Source organism: Sander lucioperca, chromosome 14 (assembly GCF_008315115.2).
Source record: "Sander lucioperca isolate FBNREF2018 chromosome 14, SLUC_FBN_1.2, whole genome shotgun sequence".
Classification (NCBI taxonomy): domain Eukaryota; kingdom Metazoa; phylum Chordata; class Actinopteri; order Perciformes; family Percidae; genus Sander; species Sander lucioperca.
This window is the reverse complement of record NC_050186.1, coordinates 4200276-4224721: the sequence shown is the minus strand read 5'-3', so window position 1 is coordinate 4224721 and position 24446 is coordinate 4200276. Positions and strand designations below refer to the sequence as shown.

General features: G+C 39.2%; 2 protein-coding genes across 3 annotated transcripts; one reads left to right on the top strand and one right to left on the bottom strand.

Moving 5' to 3' along the window:
* Window positions 1-609: 609 nt before the first annotated feature.
* On the bottom strand, window positions 610-16765 carry znf532 (zinc finger protein 532). Of its 2 annotated transcripts, XM_035991466.1 has the most exons (11): window positions 16429-16765; window positions 15399-15725; window positions 8241-10557; window positions 7766-7947; window positions 6074-6250; window positions 5250-5412; window positions 4657-4977; window positions 3629-3741; window positions 2641-2779; window positions 1917-2558; window positions 610-1831 (listed from the first exon to the last, which is right to left on the bottom strand). In XM_035991466.1, the coding sequence occupies exons 3-10, from the start codon at window positions 10524-10526 to the stop codon at window positions 2073-2075; spliced, it is 3867 nt and encodes a 1288-aa protein (XP_035847359.1). In that variant the 5' UTR covers window positions 10527-10557; window positions 15399-15725; window positions 16429-16765; the 3' UTR covers window positions 610-1831; window positions 1917-2072. The 2 variants fall into 2 exon arrangements, with proteins under 2 accessions (XP_035847359.1, XP_035847358.1); XM_035991465.1 differs by lacking the exons at window positions 15399-15725; window positions 16429-16765 and adding an exon at window positions 13933-14293.
* A 5273-nt stretch (window positions 16766-22038) lies between these two features.
* On the top strand, window positions 22039-23456 carry LOC116063018 (gastrin-releasing peptide). Its single transcript, XM_031317864.2, has 3 exons — window positions 22039-22289; window positions 22860-23086; window positions 23183-23456. The coding sequence occupies exons 1-3, from the start codon at window positions 22136-22138 to the stop codon at window positions 23234-23236; spliced, it is 435 nt and encodes a 144-aa protein (XP_031173724.1). The 5' UTR covers window positions 22039-22135; the 3' UTR covers window positions 23237-23456.
* The last annotated feature ends 990 nt before the right edge of the window (window positions 23457-24446 follow it).

Genomic DNA, 24446 nt, shown 5'->3' with positions numbered 1-24446 from the left:
AAACTCCGCATTTTTCTGGAAGGACTGAGCTATAGTATAATCCATTCTTATTTTTGTGCACATGCCATAGAAAGTAGATAATAATTTAGTTATGCGCCACCTGATTTCAAGTGATTAGATCTGAGTCTTTTTACTCCACAGTGAACACAAAAACATGTTTTGCCTCTAACAGAGTATATTAGAAAGGATGGAAAGAGCTAGAAGTTTTGGTGGAGTGAAAACATTCACAAAGTAACTGTTCCTGTTGACACACAGTGACTAAATAACAGTTTCCTAGAAATTACATTAAAATACTAAATTATTTTGCTGTGAAGGTAACGTGATTTAACTTTGGATCATGCCCACATGTCCGTTTGTTTTGGAGTCAAGGAAGTGTTACATTCTTACCACACAGAAGTACCACACTTTGGTTAAACTGGCATTAATAGATTTTTTTGTTGTTGTTGATTTGGTAAAGTTCATATGGCAAGACAGTTGCATATTTTTCATTCATTTAGAATCATGGTTTAGGTGGCCTGACAAATGTTGATTGAATATTCACTCTCCCTTTAGCTCTGTATACGGCACTAATACAAGCATGAGTATGAATGATCACAAGCGGATTTCTGATATATTTCCACAGAGAAGAACTGATGTCTCATGTGCAGTCGACATCAGATCTTGCCGCTAGAAGGTGACTTCATTTATTGACATAAAGAACAGATTTGTACACAGGCATCAGAAATGTCTAAAACAGCAGCAGCAAGATACATTCTAATCAACAAACAATTCACAGACTGCTTCTTACATGCAGTTTTACAGCGCTGGACAGTTAAAGTCTTATTGTCAGAGTAGAAAAGAGTCTGTTTTTTTTTTTTAAATGCTTGGTACAAAGAAAGCAATGGAAAACAATATTGTGATTCTTACAACTTTCAGTTATTTTTCATTTAATTGATCTGGTTGTCTTGTATCAATACTTCAGTTTCCAAGTTTACACTTTCTTCAGGTTAGATTTTCCCAGTTATTCCTGTCAATGAACACTCATGATTTCACATTAATTAAACCAAAGAACTACAAACTGAAGAAACAAGAGAGAAACTTAAAACATGACAACAATGACATTAGTTATGATGTAAAGAAGGCTGCTGTTAAAAGAAAGGCAAGTGCTTTTTATCTTATTTTAAATATTTAGGTAAACCTTTACTGTGACTTGTAAAGAACTGCCATATAACACACAAATTTGGCCCATATATTTGTCTTTAAAAGATCCTGTTTCTGATGTAAAAAAATGTTGTGTATGTATTTGATATGTAAATAATAATTTGACACAGTGGTATGAAGCTGCAGCTGAAAACAGGCTTTGCCTTTGTCTGATATCTTCTGATTTTTCACTTCATTTCATCTCAAAATGAATGCAGAGATTTTGTTTTAGGATCAATAGTTTCAGGATGTATTAGGAGGAGACCAGACCATTGTAGAAGCTGAGGAGAGCTCAGAAAGAAATATTAGGCAAGTTATCCATGAAATTAAAAAAGACCTTAGCTGGGGAAAATATGTACTGTACTGGGGAAACGTGAGGCTCCCAAAAGTTTTATATATGTATATTGTTCTTTCAGACATTCATTTGACATTAGCAGCATTGCAAATTCAGAACACTGCTGACTGTATGAGGATTAATCCCATTACAACAATATATCCATACATGATCTAGCCCTAGTGAGAACAATGGAAACTGTTTAAAATTAAAAAGCTCTTTCTATAAAAAAGATATATTCAAAGCCTATAGAAACATCTATGTGTGTACAAAAACTCTGGTTCAATTTACTTAAAGACACAAAGTGACTATGACATACACACATATATATATATATATATATACACACACATATATATATATATATATATATATATATATATATATATATATATATATATAATACCTGTGTGTGTGTATACTGTATACATACTGTAGTACCTTGCATGTACATTGTGTATATACAGCATACTGTAATATACTGAAGGTTGTCTGCAGCACGCTAACAAACTGTCTAAGTTTTAAACTACAGTGCTTTAAATGGAATGGTTTAAAAGTGTCACTTCTCAGCAGTGCTCAGTCTCTTAGACTTTATGAATGCCATCCCATGTGTCCTCATGTGGGTATTCAGGTTTCCCTCCGTTTCAAACATCTTCCCGCACACTTTGCATTTGGTATTTGGTGTCCCGTCATCCAGCTGGTTCTCTCTCTGACTCTCATCGTCGTCCTTGCCCCGTGCGTTGTATCGGGCGAGGCTCTGCGGCTCCTTCAGCCGATGGATGATAAAAAGGTGTCGGGCCAGTGAGCGGTGGGATGTGTAGCACAGGCCGCACTCCTGACACTGGTAGGACGAGCCATCGGACTTGTGCTGGGGAATGTGCTCATGGAAAGCCCCAATGTCCTCAGTGGTGAAGCCACAGACGGCACACTTGTGAACTTTAAGGATGTTCACCTTGAGCCTCTTCAAAGGCTGTGAGTCAGAGCCCCTGCAGTTCAATCCCGGAGACCCCTCATCCTCTTCTGGCTTCCTTTTGGGGCTGAGGGTCTGTGGAGGAGATTAAAACGATGAGTTAGGAATGACAGAACGATGGAAATCACTTGTAAAGTAAAAATGTGTGCCACAGTACCGTTTCTTTGTCAGGTAAAGCCTCGATATTATCAGAGTTGACCGCCTTCCTCTCTGGGTCTTTGACTTTATGCATTAGATGAATGTGCTGATCCAGCAGCACTCTTTTAGTGAATGGTTGACTGAGAGCTGGGCAGTGCCTATCAAAGTACAAGAAAATAAAAATGATAACCCCTCACAAGCTGATTCTTGCTTTCCCCACAATTTGCTTGTATTTTCATTATTAGTATTTTCATTTTGAATTGTACTGTGGAAGCAAGGTAAAGCATGGTTATTGCACCGGACTTTGCGAACTTGTGCTCACACCCCTATACCTCCCCAATTACGTCATTTAGGCTGCTGCATCGACCCAATGTGTGCCTCTTGAAATTTGACAACAACTACGCGTGGCTCCTTATTGATTATTGGCTCATTTGTTCATGATACTCTAGAGCCAATCACCTTCTCTTCCGCCTCCGAAAAAACGAGACTGTCCTCATCAGAAAAACGAGCATTGAGATGTTTAAGCTAATGGACAAAACTATGTGTAAGTGACAATCCCTGTCTGTCTGCCTGTGTTGAGAAAAAGTAGTCTGACATTACTATGGAGCCACAAAGAAGTCAGGGTGGATGAATGGGTCAACAAAATGTTGGACAACACAGGAGACAGCTATTAATTTCCGTTTTCATACGGATCATTGATTTCTTGTAATCATTACAACAGTTGTTTGCTAACTGATCCAAGTCGTTATTGTGGTAACCATGATGACCAACATCTTCTAACTTTAACCTGTAGTTATAGTAGTAGTAGTAGTAGTATAGTTTTAATCCAAACCATAATCTTTCCCTAACCAAGTGGGTTTTGTGCCTAAACCCAGCCAAAACTTAATCATAATGTCAGATCACAAAACGCTCGTATGTGTCGTTCTGGAGGGGATGATGGACCAACAACGTATTTTGTCGTTAAATTTGGACTTGTTGTCAAAAACACAGTGGGTGGGTGTACTCACGGGCAGGTGTAGACCTTCCGCAGTCCCTTGTGTTTGAGACGGTTGTGTCGGCAAAGACTGTGGGAGGAACTGAATGACTTGTCGCACTGCCGACATGGGTGTTTCTTCAGTATCTGCAATATATGGAGAATGCATGATAACTTTTTAAAATATAGGCAGTTATCGATCATGTTTCTACTCTAGTGTGACTTGTGGTGGAATGTAATTGAGGACATTTATTCAAGTATTATACCTAAGTACACATTTGAGGTACTTGTACTTTACTTAAACTTCTATTTCACTGCATTTTAGAGGGGAATATTGTACTTTTTACTCCATTACAATTATTTGACAGTTACAGCTACAAATTACTTTACAAATTAAAATTTTACATTCAAAACGCATGAAGATTCCCTGAAATATGTTTTGTCATATTATTCTATCCAACAGTGTATACAATTAGAGCTGAACAACATAGTTGATAAATTAGTTAATTGACAGAAGATTAATTGAGAAACTATTAAAAAAAAAAACTTAATTATTTTAATTATGACTTATTTGTTTTAGTTTGTCCAATAGCTAGTCAAAAGCATTGTGAAGGTTTTACTTCGGGCTCTGGGTAATTGTGTTGGCATTTCTCACTATTTTCTGAAGTTTTACACACCAAACAATCAAAAGATTGATTAATAAAGAAAATAATCCACATAATTATCAATAATGAAAACAATCAGTTGCAGCCTTATATAAAATCGTTCATACTGTATGCTAATAATACAATGTACAATAGTAGACATTGTTCTGCATTGAGTATGTATGTAGTATACCTTTGATACTTTCACTACATTTCAGTGAGGCCTAAGATTTTCTTTTCCAACGACTACTCCTGTTATTGTTGTGCACATAACAAAGAATCTTCAACCTTGAATACTTCTTCCACTGCTGTTGGACTTACAGTATCATCTCTCTAAATTTGTTTCTCTTACCATCCCTAAGCAGAATCTCAAATAATTATCGGAAACTTCCTTATGAGAATGGTTTCAAACATTCACCTTGCCATGTTCGCGCCTCATGTGAGCCACAAAGTCCTCCCTGGAACTGAAGAGGCCACTGCAGTCTCTACATGTATATCCTGAGCCGGGAGGGTTCTTGAGATCCGCTGAGCAGTTACTGTTTGTTTTCTTCATAGGTGAAGGTGAACGCCTCTTTTCTCCCTTGTCTTGACCACTGACATTTCCTCCATCTTTTTTATTATTATTATTACTAGGGCTGTTGCTGTTGGCACTATTAGAATTAGTGGGCTTGGTGCTGAGGGGGAGGTGTATGCCCAAGTTTGGTGGACCCTCGATGGTCTTCAGGGTTCCATGGATGGCCTGGAAAGGGTCCACACATCCAGAATGAATGATAACGAAAGATTTATAAAGCACTGGTATGTGAAACATTTCTAGACTAAACTAATTAGTAGTACTCATATAATTTGCCTTACAAATTTAAAGATAATACTGTGCTATACCTATTCATGAACCCACAGCATGAGGTGTGATTTTAGAGTTAATTAGAAGTTAAAAAAACAGACTCATATATACACATAAAAAAGTGGATATTATTTTAAAGCATGCCTCAAATAATTGCTTTTTATGCCCACCTTGATATGGTCCAACATGAGCTGTTTCTGTGCATAGTGCATGGAGCAGTCGGGGCATTTGAAAACTGAAACTTTATGATTTACGATGTGCTGGTCGAAGTGCGTGTAGAGCAGGGACTGCAAAGTGAACACGGTATCACACATGGAACACTTATAGATCACCCTGTAAGACAAAACAAATCATCCTCAAAAAAGCACTAAGTTCACTGCAAAATAGGAAAGAAAGCTGTTAGTGTCGCAAATGTTTAACATGAAGCTATCAAACATTCAGTTGCAGTTGTATTCTTGCAGCTAATGTCTATCTCTTAACAAACCTATTGGATAGTTTTACATTGTGATATCAAATAATTAAACATACTGAAATAGATGCTTTAGTACTCTGAATAATGTTTCACATTAAGCTTTAAGCTTGGGGCACAACCAGGCACAAACCCAAACAATGGTACAAAAACACCTGCTCCTAAGCACCCACATCATCAGTAGTGCTGATGATGGACAGTATGCAAGTCAGTGAAAGGTTACCATGTGGAAAAAACAAACCAAAGCCACCATGTCTAAAACCCCCAAATCTTGCTACCGATGAAGCAGCGAGGATGATTTTCCTTTGAAAAATGAATTGGACGTGGGTATTAGGTTATATTGGTGTGTGCCTGTGTGAAAGGAAGAGCGTGTATATGTGTTTTGACAATTCTTTGAGGAAAAATCTAGTCTACTGTGTGTGTACTGCTTACTGTTTGTATTTAAATAATGTATATATTAGATTTAATTTGGCATTGAATTAAATTTTGTGTACATCAAAATGTAATGTAGTGATTTTGACCTACTTGGGCTCTCCTGCCTTTATTCCTGGATGCTGTGTGTTCGCATGGGATTGGGTTGCAGGCGCAGACTTGAAGGCCATGGGGCAGAAAGGACATTTATAGAAGATCTCACAGTGAGAACTCTGGATGTGGGATTTTAGAGTTGCTACATCAGCGAATATCACACTACAGTGGATACAGCTGGAGGGAGAACAAATAAGAGTTAGCAAAAGACAGATTAAAATAAGAAAAAGGCAGTTTAACTCATTTCTCGGAGAAAAGCACTTTGGTGTTTCTAATTTAAGTCTTAAAATGTTTAAGTTTAAAATGTTCTAGTCTTTTTTTTAATTTGTTTAATTGGTGAGCCTTAGCGGGCTGATCAGTACAGGACACAGACTTTTCTTTGGAAATATGCATATTCACTTCCTGGTTGAGAGTTAGATTGGAAGATTGATATCTCTCTCGTATCAATTGTCTCATCTAACTCTGCAAGAAACCGTATTGCCGTGAAAATATCATTACCAGGCAGCAATGCAAATAAACTTAGCACAAAAAGTAAGGACATTTGTGTTTGGTAGATTATTTCTCTGTGGTAACAATGCTTTTTGGCAATAAATCTTGTACCGTTGGAAAGCCTCTTTAGTTCCCTTTCAAATGGTGCCCCATTTGTAAGAAACATGCATTTGTGGGATGAGCAGCAGCGCTGAGTATGTGGGTTGCGCCCATGAAAAATTTGCCAAATCTTCTCTGCCAATGCCAAACAGCTTATTCTGCCATTTACTCGTTTGGTGTTTGGTGGATTGGATGATTGAAGTTTGAAGAAACAAGGCATATTGGCAATTGAACATTTTATTAATTTCACAAACAGGAGCCTCGGTAGCGTGTGGAAGAACCATACACGGCCACAACAGCCTGGCACCTCCTCATGCTGGTCACCAGTCTGGTCACACACTGCTGTGGGATGGCATCCCATTCTTCAACCATCAGTCCTGACCTCAACCCCATTGAACACTTTTGGCTGTTCGTGCCAGAGTGACCAACACAACCACGTTGGCTGACTTGCGACAAATGCTAAAAGAATAAGCTGTTTGGCATTGGCAGAGAGGATTTGGCAAATTTTTCATGGGCGCAACCCACATACTCAGCGCTGCTGCTCATCCCACAAATGCATGTTTCTTACAAATGGACCACCATTTGAAAGGGAACTAAACAGGCTTTCCAACAGTATAAGATTTATTACCAAAAAGCATTGTTACCACAGAGAAATAATCTACCAAACACAAATTTCCTTACTTTTTGTGCTAAGTTTATAGTATAACAATGCAGATTTTAACTTTGAGACAAGATGTTAAATTTACAACATTTTGATAGACCAGACTCATAATTGAACTATTGGTCAGATACTGTGTTTTCAGTTTTAATGGCTTGTATCTTCGGTGACTCCACAAAATAAATGTCCCAATAAGTTTCATAGTGAATAATACCCCTTTCAGTAATATGAGATTGTCAAGTTGAGGCCAATAACTGTAATTAGAAATGACATTGTACTTAGATTTAGAAAGGAGGAACACTGCTCAAAGGTCAGATTTGACTATACAAAAATATTAGGGTCTTAACAGAAGAAATAGTTTGGAAATTAAAGTTGAAAAACTACATCTGAGCACAAGACTAAAATGCAAATAAATAATATTATGATTTTAGTTAAGGTAGACTGACCGGTAGCCGACTCTACGGGTGTAATGCAGGCAGTTCTTGGTGACATGTGATTGGAAGTGGAGCGATCGGCAGCTGGCACCACACTCAGGGCAGATGTAAGGAGACTTGTGTTGGTGGATTCGCTGGTGTGACAGAAAGCTGCACTGATTTGGGAGAAGCATTTGGCAGATGGAGCATGTTTTCTAAAAAAAGAGGAGATTAAGAAAATCATCAATTGCATTTTATCATGGCACTGAAATGATTGCACCCATAATTTGAGGGGTTATCTTTGAATAAATGATACTTCTTTTAATGTTTCATGTGGATCCAAGCTGTAGTTTTGCTCCAAATGTGAGTCACATACCATTGTCTATGGGAAAAATGAATGGGAACCAGATCCTCCCCAAAATAGCTTCTTCCACCACTAAAACACTAAAAGGCTGATTAATTAAATTGAACCATATTAAGTAGCAGTTCACAATTGAAAAACACACACCTGCCCACTGGACTCTAGTGCCTGTTGGTAGTGCATAGCTAGCGAGCTGTCATCCTGAAACATTTTGTTACACTCCAAGCACTTTAGACTGTGCCTGCAGAGCTTCAATGCATCATACTCTAATGGCATGGCTGCCACAAGAGAAGCACTGCATGGAGCTGAAATCACTGTACTTTGGGACCCTCCACCAGCAACTCTCCCTGATATTTGACTTGTCGATGTTTGTGCTTGGGGGGTGGGAGTGGTGCCAGTAATGCTGGGTGGGCCTGATGAGGGTGATGTGGTTATCATCTGATCTGCAGGGATGGGTTTTAGGATTAGATGTGAGCACTGCATGACAACCCCTTTGTCCTTGTGGCCCCTGGCATGAGACAAGAGGCTGCATTTGTTGTAGAACACTAGACTTTTGGCACAGTGGTTACAGGTGACCTCGATCCGCACACTACGACGTTCATAGTGATGTGTCAAGCTTCTCTCAAGAGCAAATGAATCTCCACATTCCAGGCACTTGTAGCCACGTGAGGGTAGCGAGATACAAGCTGAGGTTGGCGGAGAGAGGTTTGGGACATACACAGGGACAGGATTTATGCTACTCAGGACTTTATTGAAGGCATCCACTACAGAGCTTTGAGAGCTGGTGAACACTTGAATCCTAGAGCCTTTCTTTGAGGTCCGGCCAGCCAGAATTGTCTGCTGTTTGACTTGCTGTGGATGTCTTGAGGAGGACAGGGCTTGTTTGAGATCACAGACAGCAGAGGATACAGTCTGAGGCTGAAGATTGAGCTTACTAAAATGGACAGTCTTTGGCACAAGTTTGGAATTAGCCAGACTGGAGGCAGGTACCATGACAGTCTGTTGCTGGATGGCATTAGCAGCTTTCAAGATGGCACTGCTGGCACTCTGTACTGACACAGCGGGGATGACTGTTGCTTTGACTGTGGTGTTGTTAGCTAACTTCAGGTTGATGACCTTGGAACCGGCTGTCTTGACTGCTGAGACAGGCAGAAAAGCTGTCGCCACTGGTTTAATAGTCATTTGCTTGGCTATTTCAATTGAAGGGCCTCCAGTGGTGGCTAATACTGTGGTAGGAGATGAGGAATTTGCACTAGTGGTTGCAATGACAAGAAGGCTATTCTCATCTTTTTTCAGACCTTCAGGATCAAACTCTGGTACAACTCGGGTGACAGTACGCTTGATCTGGCCGGAAGACGTCTTGATTGTTTTGATCCTGACTTTTGGGATGACCGGGGTGTCTGTGCTTGAGGCAGGGGAATCTTTGCTGCTACCCTCACTGATGACACTAGAGGGACTGTCTGGTTGTTTTGTTAGTAGCCTTTTTGCAAATTCTAGGGCTGACTCCTGCTCGTGTGGCTTCTCTGGAGCTCTGGGATTTTTATTAATCGGGGTGGCTTCTTTTTGTGTTGTAGGAGAATCCAAAATACCCAAGTCTGTAGCACAAGCCTTTTTGGCACTCAGGGCTGCAATGGCTGCTATACAAGATGAAAGTTTTGCAGAGGACTTGGCTTTGACTTGAGACATACTGGACACATTTACAAGTCCCATTGGCTCTTCAGCTTCATTGCACTCCAGACCTTGAGACTTGGGTACAGTTTCCTTTAGATGTTCACCTTCATGTAAACTTGATTGAGGGGGCTCATTAGACTTTGAACCTCCCAGAGTGCCATCTGTGTTCTTGTATTGATCAGGGATTTGGTCTTGGTTTGCTCTGGGCTGAGAAACATTGTCAACTGATACAGAATATTTGGGATTCTGGTCCTCTGTCCCAATAGTGGATCTAAAGAATGACTGACCTCCCTGTTTGTCCATGGGGTCATCTACCTCAATTTTATCATCATCATCAAACTCTTCAGCACTGGAAATGGGGCTGAACTGATTGAAGGTAGGTGATTGGTTGTTAACTGGCAGTTCTTTCTCCCTGGGAGCTATCCATCCATTCTTCAAGAAGCCATTATGAAGTCCATTTCCAGTGCCACCAGAATGGGGTTGGGGGTGTAAATGACCATCGTCCTCTGATATGATTTCACCATGCTTACTAGTGTCTGTATTTTGGATGTTCTTGACAATGACACTAACGCCAATGTCTTGTCCTGTTGAGGGGTTGTGGGACTCGTCTTCATTGGTAGTCACCCGACCACTAGGTTGCTTGACCTGTCCATCATGGTCATTGTTGGGGCCAGATTCAATAGCAGCTTTAGGATCCACCATGTCGGGGATGTCGAAGGCCGCCAGCAGGTCATCGAAGTCTGGCGTTTTCATATCTCCCATGGTCCTGCTCCTATTCTGATGAGGGGATCACCTGGGGAACACAGATGAAATGGTAGAGTAATGAGCAATGTAAGCCATGTTTATGTTTTTTAACTATATCTAATGATACGAGTTCATCAACATCCTATAAGTTATCACATTTTGCAATGAATGTCTTTTTACTGTCTGTGTTTCAGTTGTTTGTATCTGGTTAATGTAACAGAAAAACAGAATTGAATGTAATCACATTCTTATTACTGTTGCTGTAGTCTCGCATTGCCAGACCTTCATCCACAGCCCAGCGGAGGAGGGTCTGGCTAGTCCACACAGCACTCTGGGAAAAAACGTGCTCTGGTTTATTGGCATTTCTTTAAACCAATCACAATTGTCTTGGGCGGTGCTAAGCGCTGGACAGAGCCACGGTGCCGCTACTAAATAGCCTCGGGAAGGAACTTGTATTGGTGGAACGCGTACCTTCAAAGGTTGTTTTAGTCATGCAACAGAAAATTCAGATTCAACAGAATGTCTAGCTAGCTGTCTGGATTCACCCTGCAGAGATCTGAGGAGCAGTTAACCATAGTCCTCATAAATCCACCAGAGTTTAAAATTACAACACAAAGAAAGCAGAAGGTAACGGACATCCAGCCGAAAAGAGTTACATTCGGCGGAATTTCCGGCGGCACCGGAGCAATCCCAGAAGTGGAACGTCGTGGATATAGACTACTGTTGCTGCAACATGCTGTCTTGTATGTGATAGTGAAAGGGGAATAATGGTTTTACTCATTTATCTTTGCCAAAAATCAGCATAGCAGATCAAAGATCAACACTGTGTACTATTACAGTTGATCCCTTGTGTTCTGGTGTTGAATGTTCCTAGTCTATTCATGGCAATCTGTTTATTAGATTATTAATTGGCGTGTGTGAAGCTGATATTTTGGTTTTAGGCTTGTGTAATCTAAAAGCCAATAATATCCATAGATCATAGATAACATAATAGAAAGGTTCATATTCTTGTAGACATGAATTTTCAGTTATACTAACATCATCCTAAATCCATTAGTCCCAAATGAGATCTGTTGTTATCGTAATTGGAAGTAACCAATCAATTCATATTAAGACTAGAATTTGACTAGGTTAAAAGTGATAAATTGGTGATATTTTGCAGTGAAGACTAAGGCCACTGTAATATGATCCTGTTCATGAGTGTCTCTGCTTTTCAGTTTTGATCAAGTTGGGGTGTGACGTTGGCAAATGAAGTCAGCAATGCAAAAATCTGTATTCCTTGAAAAAAAATCATAAATTGTGGGTGAGAAAAGTATATATACTTAGCCAGTAAAGGAAATACAACAAACACAATAGTTCTTCAAAGGTAATGATTTAATGGAATTTTTGGCATGGAGGGTGGATGTACATATTCCAGTCAGTATAAATTATTTATAGTGTCCTTCACATTTACTAGACTGTCGATTGTTGACTGTAATGGAAGCAGCTGCTCAAGACATTCTAAAAATAGCTGTTAAAATCATTTATTCACTAGTTGAGAATATCACATACTGATTTCCTGTGGCTATTCATAAAAGAACAATTAACTGTTTTCAGCCCTGCACTGTTGGTTTCTGGAAAAAAAACTGAAGCACAATGCAATAAAAATGTGTACTATTCGTAAAAATAATTTTCATCCATTTTATAGTTAAAAAATATAACAGACAATGGCATTACTTGAGTTCTTGAAAGTGGTCTCATGTTTACTGTAAATGGGAAAGGTCCTAGCTATATACTGCATGAAAGAACAAATTCATGTTATTAATAGTGTGATATTACACATATTCCAAGCTTGTATGAGTTCATCATTCATTTTTGACCACATCGTGCACCAGTGTCCACATATAGTACAGATTATAAAATACCATGTTAACTATTACTTAGTCACTGCTTTCTGGTGCTTGATGTTTACTTAATACATTAGCAGACTGAGCTATGGTTCTCTCCTGCTACCTCTTCAATTCAGTCTGTGCACCACACTGATGCAAAGCTCTTCTGAAAAAATTAGTGGCGTATAATTAGTCTTATGTATGACTCATTTGTCCTTACGTTGGGTAACTTTATTGAGCCGTTTCAGAAACACCAGGGAACCACTTACTGGTCAGCACGGGGGGTAGATTTGACATTTTGATTATATTAAATGTGGGTACTTAGCAAAACATTTTCCTCTTCAATCAATACACGGTCAGGATTGCTATAATTAAACAAATGACATAGGGAGAAAAACAGTATACCAGTGTGCTAATGTAATCCACTTTGCTTTTCTTGAAAAGCTTCCAATTCCAGTTCTCAATGGACTAGAGATGCATCAGAAAGTTCCTCTTTTTGAATATACTATATATTCTGATCTATAATCAGGAGGATTATAAATCTGGTCCAAGTAATTGATACAATATAGACGATTAGTACTTTTAAAAGTTTTCCTTTCAATAATTTTCCTGAGTCCTCAGTGATCAGTAGACTGGCAATCAGCTGGTTTTAGGGGTGAATAAAACTTCTAAACAATACTTAAGCTGAATGAAATATGTAAATATGAACATGATGACAGGGAAAGACTTCTGATACGGTAATGGAAAAGATGTAAGGATGGTCACTCAAGCAAACACGTTTATTTATCGAAAATAAGCAATGTTCATAAACATGTTTTGTAGGTGAATTCTTTAAGCAAAAGGTCTTATACAATGTTATTCAACATCAGAAAAACTTAACTTTCAGTGGGTTATAACTCTTCAGAACCAAGCCGTCTTTATTTTTCTAATAGTGAGCACTGAAAATAAGATATGATGGGACTGAAATGCACTGTCTGTATTTATTATGGGTGTTGGGGACAAAAGGCACAGCTGCTGATCTGCTTGTACAGTGCGTGCAGTTAAACCAGTACTGCTCTTTGATCCAAATGCTTGGTCAAACACATCTGCACCCACACACACAGACCTATATCTTGTAGCCTCATCTTTTCAAAAATTCCAAAAACAATTCTCAGTTCAATCCAGACAATGGGGTAGTTGTAACAATGACGTAAACATAAACAAAATGACAGAGACAAAGGGAGAAATGTTATGGAGGGAGAGGGCTCGTAAGAAATGCAGTGAGGGGAAAAAATGGCTGCTGAGCTTTGTGAGGCTGCAGCAGAGAGAGAGAGGCCTGGTGGAAAGAACAGCTAGTCACAGCCATGACAGCCAGAGCAGCCTGACGTAGAAAGTAAATTAAGGTTAAAAACAGACAAATGTGAAAAATACACAGAACCCCTCTCAACAACAGCAGTGTAATATACACATGCACCATTACCACCTGAAATCCATAATCTATGTAAAACTAAAATCTCAGCAAAGTGAATGTAAAACAACAATGGGGGAAGCATGCAAGTGAATCAGCCACTCCTCACCCTCTTGCCTCCGTCTCTCTCCAGCCACTAGTCAAACCTTTCCCTTCTTCCTTCCATCCTGCAACAAACAGTCACAACAATACTAACCCACAAAAAGCCACCCACCCCACCCTGCTTGGAGGAGAAAAAAAAGTCCTGCTTCTTCCCGACCATGCAAAGGCCCAGAATACAGGGTCAGGTTACATCCAGGGATCTGGTGAGTGGTGGTGGTCCTGGGTAAGGATCCTCCTTAGTTATTCTCTGCACCACTAGCAGCCCACAGACATACAACAGACAGATAGATCATGCTCTTGCATGTGTGTGTGTATGTGTGTGTATGTATGTATGTGTGTGTGTGTGTGTGTGTGTGTTTGTGTGTGTGTGTGTGTGTGTGTGTGTGTGTGTGTGTGTGTGTGTGTGTGTGTGTGTGTGTATGGGAGGCTCCAGGCTGCAGATTCACAGAACTCCCAACCAGCCACGTCCCCCTGCCCTCGTCCCTTCCCAAATCTCCCTGCCCCCCTCGCTATGAGCCGCGTTGCGTAGCACATCGACATCCAGCCAGCGGCGAGCAACAGTAGGAGCATGGTCTCTGCCTGTTCCATGGTAGCCGGTGGCTAAGATGTGAAGTGCTGCCATGGAGTAGCCTGGGCTATCTCTATCCCTCCGGAGCACAGGGACGGCATTGTTCCTGTCAGCCCTCTGTCTGCCTCAAACCGGTTTCATCTGGTTCCGGTCACCCAACATAAAGCCCTGCGCTGCAATACGGCCTCAGAAACACACAGGCAGAAGCAGTGTGCCCACCTACCTGGAAACACTGCAACATTTTTCACCAAACTACATGTACAGTATATTGTCATACATTTAGTCAAACAAAAACACAACATTTAATAGACAGGTGGCAACATGTTTAAAGGAGATTAACTGCTCTGGTTGGTTGCACTGCTGTAGAATAAGTCCAGAAAATGCACAAAAAAGATGGTGTTTGGGTTAGCACAGTTACCATGACATATAAAAACAGGACAATAGTAAAGAAAATGAGAAAAATCATACAATGGGAACAACAAAATAGGTTATAAGAGGCATGATTTAAAACAAAATAATGTACAAATGGTGGCTGATAACAGCAACTGAGATTTAACTTAACACTTTGAAAGGAAGAAGCATATTTAGGTAACCATGATGGTAGTAGAAGCTCAGTCTGGTACCTTGGCCTATTTCTCTCCCGGTGCTCTCATCCCAGACACACTGGTAGTCTCTCCTAAAACTAAAAACTTTCATGCAGCCCGCAGCAGCATTACACCCATCACTGTGATATACAGATAAGTAATGTTTAAAACCCCAGGACAGACAATCTGACATGGGCACACACAAGCTATACATGCACCATGATTTCGATCAAACACATGCCACCTCTGCCCACATATGCCACCACAGAGACACACATAAACATGCACGTTCATGCATATATAAAGGTAAATGTGGCATACCCTTGTCAAATTTCCCACTCAGAGAAAAAGTCTTCCTGTAGAGGCCTCAGCACCTGCCTTTACTCAGCCCCAACCATTCCAGCCCCCATCATCCTCCTCCCCTCCCCCTCTTCCACTCTCCTTCACTGGGTCAGTCCTAGATATTAGTCCCAGTCCGGGCCTCGTTTTCTCCTAAAGCCCCCGCCACCACCACCACCACTACGGCCGTGCATGAAGGGACGGACAGAGAAAGGGGGCAGTGTTCAGCAGGCGAATCAGGCCTTTTGTCTCTGTCTGTGCAGGGGGGCGAGGGGACTCTCCACTCTGGCTCTGGAGCAGCAGCAGCAGCTGGTGCAGAGAAAGAAGAGAGAGAGTGGGAGACAGAGGGAGGTGGGGGAGATAGAGAGGAAGAAAAGGAAATGAGCAGGAGAAGAGTAAATAGGCGCTTGAATTTTTTACATGTTCTTTTAGGCCTGTGTCATAGCATAGCCATATAGGCAATTGGCGCGGGGATATCTTGATAAACTTGTCTTGATCCTGCACATTTGTATTCAGGAATCAATAACATTATATATTTATAACATATTGCACAAATAGCGGAGGTCTAGGTCCAACTGCCCATTTTCCGACTATGTATGCCAAGGTCAACGAGTCTTGTGTCGGCTTCTCGTTATTTAGGATGGAAGTGTCATAAACTTTGATTTGAATCCAGCAAGACACATACCTACATGCATACATATAAAGCACATATCGAAATAAGAGATTAATGGCTACTTTTGAGCCTAAAATGGTATGACAACACATACAGTAATGGCATGATTTTCTCCTACACATGAAGGATTGTAACTCATTACCATGCTATTTCACAATGCCAATACGAGCATGATTTGATTATTCATGTAGATTCCACAGCAGTGTACAGACAGAAATAACATTTTATATTCGACAATAACAAGGCAATTTAAACGTAAAAGGTGGCATCCCATTATAGTACATGTGATAGATAAATTGGTAAACCAAACAGGATCAAAACAAGTATTTCATAACCTACCTGGGAGACTGCAGAGAGAGGCTTTCAGCTGAATAAGGCTGTCTCTCTTTGGCCTGCTACCAGTCCTTGATACATCTGGCAGACCTATCAAAGAGCCATGAATGCTGCAGCATAAACTAATTAGCCTTCATTATGTAAAGGATCAAGCCAGATGTATTCATCAGACAACACAAATGCAATTTATACACTGCAAGGCAGTTAGATTTGTGCATCATAATAGGCCCTCATGGTGCCCCCCGCCTCTGACAGATTCCGTGCAGGAGAGGAGGCTGAGGTTGCTATGCTCCCCCACCCCGAACAGAGTCATAGTCACGACGTCACGTTGTCTCCATTCATGCCGGCTATAAGCAGCAAAGAGAAGAGATATTGCCATGAAACTTAGCCAGGTGATTACTTCCATTAAGATAATTCTTAGTACAATGTTTAAATGTGCAAATGAGGCATTAGAAAAAGTCAGTAGTAAGTAATAATTTAGCTTAACAGCATTGTATTTGATCCTTTCGGGGAATCCAGACCCCCAGTTTAACCACCAATTAAAACCTTTTTAAGCCCACTGCCTCACTAAGCTGTCACCCAGACAATGATCAAATCCACAAAACTTTATTTTAAGTTCTAGTGGAGTTTCTAGAGATACTGAAAGGTTGATTTTGGGGGGAAATGTGTGTAAAATAATGAACAACACCTAGAATATTTGCATCCAAAAAATATGGAGTCCTTGGGTTTGAATATTTCACTCATATAGCTTTGATAAAGAGTTGGAGTGAGCTGCTACAGAATGTGTGATACACTCAGACATTGCGTTTTCCAACCTTAATAGGGAAATATAAGAGGAATACCCTGTCCTGCAAACAAATGGAATTTGCACGGAGATGATTTCTCGGATTAAATAGATACAGCAAGGAAATATGTTGCTTGAATAGTTGCACATTCTTTATCAAAACAACCAATTTGCAAACAATAGAAGTAGTCATTTATATTATGTCTGCTACTTGTGTAACTATATGAAAGCAAAGCAATATGTTTCTTTTAATCCCAATGCTACCGATGTCTCTGATTGGACAGCTGCCAGCATAGACCTCATAATGGCAAACTGATAATTTGAATTGTCAGTCTCTGTCACTGCCTTCCTTAAATGGCCCATTTTTGCTTTCATAAAGCCAGTATTATTATAGTCTAGACAGCACCATCAGAACACTAAATGTATCATGTGACACTTGAAAAGGAAGAATAGAAACTAGAAAAGGGATTTTTTTTTTTTCACAACTCAAAAAGAGATTTGATGATGAGATCACTTATTTTTCACTTTATTACATGAAATACAATCAAATAAGTCTGAAGAAACATGTAACATTACAATAATTTATTGTTTTATATACATGATAATAAAGCATAGAGTGTAGATAATGTATAAAGTGAAATCAATAGTTTCATGCTTTTAACAACATGTGATACATAGCGTACATGTGTAATATAAACTTTAAGTTATTGACACATGACTCACCATGAAAACATTGACTGTGTGCTCCCTAAATTCGCCCAACAGTGCCATCTGCTGTTTCTACTGCCAACAGATGAAATTAAGAGTAAACCAGGATATTACAGTTGGAGTTATTGTACTATTGCATTATCCACTCTTACTTTTAATAGTACTTTTACTGGATTTAAAAAAAAAAAAAGTTACGCATAGCGAGGATACCAATTTATTGAGAACTATAGTTTTTTTTTTTATTGAGTCAATCAAAACTCATAATTACCAGCTTGCACATGCAAAAAAACTGAATGACACAGTCAGTCATGCTTATTCCAACTTTCTAACTAATAATTTATCTGGTTTAATTGTGTGGTTTTAAATTATTTTAGTGGTCTCTAGTGCAGGTGCTCAAGGGATGGCAATCAGACATGACTGTTGGCTGTTGGTGAACTCATAATTGAGAGGGTGAATAATTATGAACTCCTTGGCCTCTCAGTATAAGTTAATAAATGATTTTTTAAAAATAACTCAAAGCAGTTTTATTTCAGTGACATATTTAATATTCCTGGAATTTCTCAAGATGTTTTGTTGTTGCATGATCCTACAGCAGGATCTTGTTGTCTCGCATAAAAAATAAACCAACAAATATTTCAGATGGCACTACCAGATACTGCCCTTTGACTATAAGTGACTCATCCTGTTTTGTTAAGGTCATCCTTGGTCGCAGATATGTAACGAGGCAGAGATACTCCCCCATGTGCGATGTGTGTGGGGCTTTTGACCTGACAAAACCCAGAGGAAACCGCCAACCTTTTCAACACAAAATGTTACTTACCTGTGTGGACTCCTTATCTGTCCTCATTGATCTCTTCCTCCAGCAATCTGTCTGTCAATACTGTCATGAAAGGGATCAGTCAAGTATGAGAATTTCACACCGCCACAAGCGCAGGCGCCTCACTGTGTTTGAGGACTGCTTAATTCACACTGTTGACATTTCCAAGGGGATAAATACACTGTAATAAACTGTACCGATAAATGATGTGGACTACGCATAACAAGCTGGCATATGCCGCATTGTCAGATTCTTGTAACTGAACACACGACAGGTGTTGTCTGCAGCGAAAATATGAATTATCATCGTTCATGACCTGTGTTCTTTCGCAACTTCTGCGTCATTTCCCCTGCTCTGAAAACAAGGCAATGTTTAGAAAATTGCAAATGAGTACATCTTATTTGTAGCTGCACATTAAATGTCACAAAGCTCTTCACAATAAAATATAAACTATACAGATACAATATAAGAATTAAAAAATAAATTAAACTGGTGTTGCATACAGGTCAGGTATGTCTTCAAATGTTGTATAAAGTCACTTTTTGGGATCTCAGAATAATCTACATCACATAGCTTTTTTATTCTGTTCTGCTCTGATTCTAATCTGCAGGTTCCCCTCACCCTTTGAATTAAACATTCATTGGTTAATCTAGACTATGGTACATTTAATACTGTAGGCTACTTCATTACAGTTTAGAGGAGCTTGTACTGTAATTGGCTAACTGGTTTATGCTACTTACTTAATACTACTCCATTATATTTCAGAGAGAAATATTGTATGTTTTACTATATGACAGCTGTGCTTTGTAGTTATTTTAAATCTTAAGATTTAAAATAAACACATCAAAATGTTGGTAACATGTTAATGCATCAGTAATATAATCCCATAATATATAATAATGTAACATTCTGAAAGGGGGCATTCTGTATGAGTACTTTTGATACTTTTTACTACTTCTGTACTTGTTAAACTTTCACGTGTAACAGAGTATTTATACACTGTGACATTCCTAGATGTGGAAAGTGACTCAGCAAATGTACTTTAAGTACTGTACTGAAATGGATAATCCAGTGATTTAGTATTGCAGTTCCATAAAGTTGGGAGTCTCACAAGAGACAGATTTAAAAAAAAAAAAAAAGAAGGTAAAAATTAAAGAGACCTGATGAAATTAAACCACAATGCCATAGTATGAGTCAAGCTCTGTTAGCCATAGTGCAACCAATAGCATCTTTTTTTGGACCTTCACTGCCTGGTAAATGCCCAGTTTGTAACCCAGGCTTTCTGTTAAAGATTGTGGCCACTAGAGGGGGCCACCACTATAAACATTAATATGAGTCGTAATTGCTGCTTGAACAAACAACCTATGGGAGCCTTTTTCGGGCGAGGACAGTCTCTATTGTAACCTCTTAATCATCAGGGTTTTTTTTCTCAGACTTAACACTCCTACAGGATACTGAAAATATATTGATACATATATTATAATCATACAACAGGCGGAGAAGTACTAACCATGAATCATGGTTCATGTTGGAATCATATGTAAAACAATTTAAATAAAAAAAATTATACTTTTGTGGTTACAGACGAGCTTCGCAAAGCCTTATCAACTGCCTCAAATGATGTCACTTGAGTCAACATCAGTTGGGGCTGAAAACAACTACAAGCTACAAGTTAAACTACAAGTTTGAAAATGTAAAAAGTCCTGGGGGTGTAGAGTTGGAAAGCTAACCGCTCCTCATCTCTGCTTCAGGCTTGCTACATTAGCTACTACTAGCATAACACACCCAAATCTCAAACGGAGTTGTCAGCGGTTGATGCATCGTGGGTAATGTTGGCATAAGGGTTTTGACAAGGAAGAAGAATGAGTGGAATAATAAAGATGATATCTCTGGTTCTGCTGCATCAATTTTGATAGTGTTTTTAAAACTTTCTCATAAGTGCAATGCTAATTCGGTGGCAAAGGCCTACTCTTTTTACTCCTCTAGATTTATCTGACAGCTGTACTTTTTTACTTTAAAGTGCCTATATTATGAAAAAATCACTTTTTCTGGGATTTCGGGTGTTATTTTGTGTCTCTGGTGCTTCCACACACATACAAACTTTGAAAAAAAACATCCATGCTGTTTTGAGTGAGATACGGGTTTCTGAATGTGTCCTGCCTTCAGTCTCCGGGTGAGCTGTTCAAAATCTGCACGGCTTTCTACGTCACTAGCCGAAACGAGGGGCATAGGGGGCTAACCGTTAGCATGCTAGCTCGTTCTTAATGGCAAAACACTGCTACAACACACACAAATTCACCCTAATCTACAAAATAAATTGTATCTGCAGGTATTCCACGCAAAGTTGGAAGTGTGCCCTCGTTTAGAAGAAGTCTCCTGGCTAATCCTGCCTTGTACAGGCCAAAGTTGGAGAAACAGCTAGCTAGCTTATGTAATCCTTACCTAGCTACCGGTATGTGCGACAGACAACAAAGATGTTACAGCAGTGCGAGGTCTCAGTCTGTAGCTAAAACAGAGACCTGAACACAGTGTGAAAAGAGGAGCTGCAGCAATGTGCAGTACAACAAAAATATGGTGTTTTTTGAAAATGAAACCATGTAAACCTATTCAGATACAATCTCAAATTACAATTATGAACCTGAAAATGAGCATAATATGGCTACTTTAAGACTTATAGCATTTAAAACATATCACTGCCCTAGTTGGCTATATTAAGTAGTAAAAATTTGCTCCACTTCAACCTTCTACATTACAATTCTTTTTACATGATTGTTCCGTTATAATAACTTAGCCTAATAATAATAATAATAATAATAATAATTATTATTATTATTATTATTATTATTATTATTATTGAAAGGGGCATTTCTGATGTGTACTTTTACTCCTGATAGCCAACTTAATGTACAGTTTGCTTACTTACTACATGATATAAGGCTACTACTTTTGCTTATGTAAAATATCTGAATACTTATATAATACTGGCCTATATTTTCCCTACGGAAGCAATTACTCAGAAGTCCCATCCATCATAGTGAAATGACGTTGACATCTCCCGCAGTCACCAGCAATCTCTGAACAAACAATGGCGACAATAGCCTCATAATTACATGCTATAGTTAATCAATTGTCATCACGACTTTTTCACCACCGTGGCACACCCGCTGACGTGCAGCTTGCATCAGGAGGGGCATTTAACTTTCATCATTAGTCATTTCTATCAAAGGCATCGGGGAGTGTAACTTCAACAAGTCTGCAGCTGGAGCTCATTTACCCCGCTGCGACGTCGGCTCACACAACAAAATATCGACTATGGTGGAGGTTTTCTAAAGTAAGATCAAGCTGAATAACTTCAATTTAGGATTCAAATACCGCTATTTAGATCTGACCTTTTCTTTGATAACATGGGCGGAGTGTGCTTGTGCTTTTTATGGACTTGCAGACCGGTGTGGCCACTTTTTATTATTCTGGCTACAATACCGTGTGTGTTGTACTGCTCAGAGAGTCCTGCAGCTGTCGTTGGCAAAATGTATCCACGGGGCAACCACTGGGCAGTAGGTAAGGGAAACTTTATATTTTAAAAAGGATAATCAAAAATTATATCTTTTTAGACGTAATACTGTATTTGCTTGATTTATTTGGTAAATGTGCACCATATTTGTCGATAATATTTAGAGCAAATCATATAATAAAATAAAATATTTGAAGCTAATTTAGAACTCCTTGATATGCATGCCAACAAATATAACTAATAATCATACTGTTAACTTAGCCTATTTATTAATTGGACTAATGCAGTGATTTGCCTGCATGTCTCATCTCTGTGTCAGCTCTAATAACTCATACGTTACCTTGTTCATGTAATAGACAGGCTCACAAAATAAATCAATTTCAGTAAATTGAATTACATTAAAGTAATTAATCATACCTCTTTTAGATAAGAAAGATGTTTCATGGGAGAGAAATACTGAATACAATGTGTTTGATCCAGGCTTCCAATTTTGTGAAAGTGAGGATTTTTATTTACAGTTTAATTACAGATTATCATGGCAGTTGTTTGAACCAAATGTTAGACCACGACATTTATTCCAGAACAGTTAATGCATCCTGTTACTTCCGACTCCCTAGGTCACTTGATGGGGAAGAAGAGCATCGAGAGCCTACCTGAACTGCAAGAGACAAACCATGACAGTGACTACCTCACACCCTTAGAAACAGCTGGGGTCACAGAGCGACTGATGGAGGCACTGATGCAACAAAAGAACCAGGAACAGACAACGCCACAGACTGCAGACCGGCTGCTTTGGCTGCAGAGCGGCTGGAGAGAAGAGGACAGAGACAAATATCTCAGAGAGGTTAGTTTGTGGGTTGACAGTGTCTATTAGTGATTCTTCAAATGTTACCATTTTTGGAAATAAGATGTTATCCTTACAGTTATTTCTCCATTATAGATGTCCAACCTGCTTCTTCTGGCTTTGAAACTGCGAGACAGTGAATCCACCTGAATGCAAGACAGTCATCATTATCTACTAAACATGTGCTGTAATCACATATTCACACTGTATATTTTTTCCTCTGCAAGAGTACGCTGGAAAGCCAATAGAAGTTTATTTAATCAGTAATTCAATTCTAATATGTGCATCATGCAGGAGTTTGATTACAGACTGACAGGATAAGGTTATGTTGAATGCATTGAGATGCTGAATAAATTTAACATTGTGATAACTGCATTGTGGATGGTTAATCATGCTTTGCACACCACAAGTGGCCTTTTATTTTTTTTTAACACATTCAGTTTTTGTTTGAAAATATATAAATCTCATCTCATAAGCTTACTCCACCTGTACAGTGACCAGTTTGTACCACCAGGTTGCGCACAATATCCATGTTGAGAGCTTCTGTTGTTACATTTTAAGTAACTTACCAACAGGGTGAAGCATGAAGAGTTCTCATCATTATAATTACAGATGACAAAAGCAGTTTGTGGTCCATTCTGTGAGTTTTGATGCTTTCCCCAGAACAAACAGCAACACACCCCATGTGTATTTAGGACAGCAGGATAAAGGATGACAGGGGCTATTATTAGCCCTCAGGGGTTGCAGACAATAGAAAATGCTAATTGAAACAATTTGGTTACACATCTTTTTTCTTAAAGCCAAAGGAAAGTGGTCTCTTCTGTGCTCTTCCCTCATTTGTCGCGGATGATTGGCGAACAATAGAGGTACAAGCCACTTTCACCCTGTCATTATGAGTCTAATCCCAGGAGCGAATGGGATGAAGTTTTCAGGAGTTAATGAGGAGGAAATAAGTGGGTTGACAAACTATGTGTAAAAACAGAGGGAGGAAGTCGTCGGGGAGTTTAAGCTGCTTCTTTATCACACCCTCCATTCTTGTCATTAAATTAAATGTTATGGTGGCGTGAAACTTGATACCATAAAGAAGTTAAATGGATTTTATTTAATCCAAAATTGTGTTTACAGTATAATGTGTGGCCCTATTTGTGTTTTAGTCAGCATTTGCAAACTCACTTCAGTATGATATATCAGAATGAAAGAGCTGAAAATGTCAACTGGCTTCCCTTCCTCGCTAGCTTTGCATTTAGTGTTAAATTTACGTTTTCTTGCTTATTTTTCCCAACCTGATAATTATGTTAGTGGAATCCACCACTAAGGGGTGCTGTATTCAATATTTTCTACAATTAGTGTGTGCTGAGCT

What these genes read in the sequence shown, in the direction of transcription:
- znf532 (XM_035991466.1), bottom strand. Translation starts at nt 10,526, where the DNA reads ATGGGAGATATGAAAACGCCAGACTTCGATGACCTGCTGGCGGCCTTC. An exon ending in CACTAGAGTCCAGTGGGCAG is followed by an intron (nt 7,948 to 8,240) that starts GTGTGTGTTTTT and finishes CTCTTTTTTTAG; the next exon opens with AAAACATGCTCCATCTGCCA. An exon ending in TGAGGCGCGAACATGGCAAG is followed by an intron (nt 3,742 to 4,656) that starts GTGAATGTTTGA and finishes CATATATTGCAG; the next exon opens with ATACTGAAGAAACACCCATG.
- LOC116063018 (XM_031317864.2), top strand. Translation starts at nt 22,136, where the DNA reads ATGGGCGGAGTGTGCTTGTGCTTTTTATGGACTTGCAGACCGGTGTGG. An exon ending in GGGCAACCACTGGGCAGTAG is followed by an intron (nt 22,290 to 22,859) that starts GTAAGGGAAACT and finishes CCGACTCCCTAG; the next exon opens with GTCACTTGATGGGGAAGAAG. An exon ending in GAGACAAATATCTCAGAGAG is followed by an intron (nt 23,087 to 23,182) that starts GTTAGTTTGTGG and finishes TCTCCATTATAG; the next exon opens with ATGTCCAACCTGCTTCTTCT.